The 2659-nt window shown below is 25.0% G+C and overlaps 1 protein-coding gene across 1 annotated transcript; it reads right to left on the bottom strand.

Moving 5' to 3' along the window:
* Positions 1 to 573: 573 nt before the first annotated feature.
* Positions 574 to 765, bottom strand: LOAG_14422 (hypothetical protein; the record flags this gene model as incomplete). Its single annotated transcript, XM_003149919.2, has 1 exon — positions 574 to 765. The coding sequence occupies one exon, from the start codon at positions 763 to 765 to the stop codon at positions 574 to 576; it is 192 nt and encodes a 63-aa protein (XP_003149967.2).
* Between the last annotated feature and the right edge of the window lie 1894 nt (positions 766 to 2659).

Genomic DNA, 2659 nt, shown 5'->3' with positions numbered 1-2659 from the left:
TAATAATAATAATAATAATAATAATAATAATAATAATAATAATAATAATAATAATAATAATAATAATAATAATAATAATAATAATAATAATAATAATAGTAATAATGATAATAATAATAGCGATAATAATAATAGTGGTAATAATAATGATAATGATAATAGTAATAATGATAATAATAATAGTAATAATAATAATCTGAGATCAGTAAATTGAAGGTTAACAAGTTACCACCTGATTCAATTTCAAAATATCCGAAATCTGATCAATTTTTCAATTCACAAACATCGATTTATTATTTATTAAAATTTGTGTCAAAAAAAAATCCAACATTTCATATTTAACATTACTACGATATAATACTAAACAATAACCGAATCAAAAGGTTAAAGGTTAACAGGATAATACTTATTTGAATCCATTTTTGTTTTATTAAAATGTTGTCAATAATTCAAGCAAAAATTCGAATATCATCGTTTTTGGAACAATGACGAATTTTCTACCTATTGCTAACAGCAAATTTAAACACTTCAATGATGTGCTCTTCTATTATGAACTTAAACATTACTTAGCAGCTAAAAGGTTTTGATTAACATGGAACATCCAAACCAATCATCATCATCATCATCATCAACATCATCATCATCATCATCGTCATTATCATCATCATCAACATCAACATCATCATCATCATAATCATCATAATCATCATCATCATCATCATCATCATCATCATCATTATACAAAATGATGCTTTTCTTATTCATCACAAATAAATGATTACTTATGAATCGTTATGCTAATTTGTCCTATAGCCCTTATGCTTCTGTTTATTCCGGACAATGGCGGTAATTGGTTTGATTGAATTTGAACATCATCATCATGTGTTTGCCTTTAAAATAAGTTAAAATTTATCGAATTCTTGCAAAATTTACCCCATTTTATTTCGAATATTTTAAAAAGCACAAAGAAATATGGAAGAAATCTTCATCCTTCTTTAAAAAATGTGATCATTTCATCCGAAAAGATACAAATAACAAAGTAGTTTTAGAAATTTTAATTTGTGTTAAAAAAAAAAAACTTTGAAATTTAAATCCCTAACAAAAAAAAAAAAATGAAAATAAGCATATTAAAGAATGCCCATATATCGATCTACAAGTAATCAATCCATTTTACTACCGTATTTCCAAAACGAATAACTCGTTATTCCAAAATTATACGGAATATAATCTCACCTATAAATTTCTACTTAAGATATCCTGTTTTAAAATATATAATGATTACAATTTCTTATCATTTATCAGTATTTTTTCAATTTTTTTTTTTTTTTTTTTTAGGTATAATAAGATAAAAGTAATACTATACCAAAACAACCCGTTCAATTTGTCAATTTGATGCGACAATTTGAAAATTGTCATTGATATTTCCGATTGGAATTCGAACAACCAATTATCATTTTAATCCAGAAGTAATCATATTTATACACAAATAACAATTACCTTCCTAATCAACTATTTTAGCCGAATATCTTGCCAAAAATGATTTTGTTGTTCCTAAAATCAATCTTTTTTTTTCTGACACCAACATTTTTTATCAAACATTTCACTGCAGTATTTATTAGTAATTTATATGATATACAAAAATATAAAACAAAACATGAATAATCAAAGAAACTATGCAATAAACAAGCATGGGTTGTGCAAAAAATATTAGAAAAAAGTTTTTAAGAAACTTTTTTTTTTCTTGCACATCCTCCTATCTAAACAAGAATTTCTTAGTTCCATAATAAAACATTTTCTATTAGTTCGCTTATCTTTCTCTTCCAGTTGTCATCATATGAAAATCATTTGCATTGTGTGAAAGAGCTCTCCACATTTACGATGACATGACAACAGCATACAATGTTGGCACTGTTCATCACACTACGATATCACAATAATAATAATAATAACAATACCCTAGTCATCATCAAACAATACAACAATAACCCAGAAACAAATGGCATACGACGCTTAACAAACAAATAAAATCAGTTTGTTGTACAAATAAACGTATCAAATTTGATGAATAAAAACAAACAAACAAATTGAATTTATAATTTTCAATCATAAATACCGGAAATATTTCAAAAAAGATTTCAATATTTGTTGAAAATCGAAAAATTCACAATTAGCGGAATTATTACTAATACCGTATTCTTCGCTTGCTCCTAAATGATCCATTGAAGTATGAAAAACCAGTTACAGTCCGCATCAACAATTATCATATTCCCTGTAAATAATACATATCTAATAGACGTGAAATTTAAATAAAATCAATCCAAGTTAATTTAAATATGAATAGCAAAGAAGAAAAAAAACATTTGAAGCTCTGGATTACAATATTTTAATACTTGAAATAAATAACATGATGTTTTATAATCTTCAAATGATGATCATAAGCTATTCTAATTATCTAATAAATCAATCACCAATACCAAATTCCATCTTTTAATGTTAATTCTAATATCACCAATAATTCCATTTATGTAGTACAATCATTAAAATGTGACTTCAGCATTCATAATTAAGAGCAGCTGCTATTGCTACAAACAAGATAATCAAATCATCTATCCAGCTATATTCGAAAATAACTACTCGCCCTATTACAACTAATATATTT

Source organism: Loa loa (assembly GCF_000183805.2).
Source record: "Loa loa unplaced genomic scaffold supercont3.139, whole genome shotgun sequence".
Classification (NCBI taxonomy): Eukaryota; Metazoa; Nematoda; class Chromadorea; order Rhabditida; family Onchocercidae; genus Loa; species Loa loa.
This window is presented reverse-complemented; position numbering and strand designations above follow the sequence as displayed.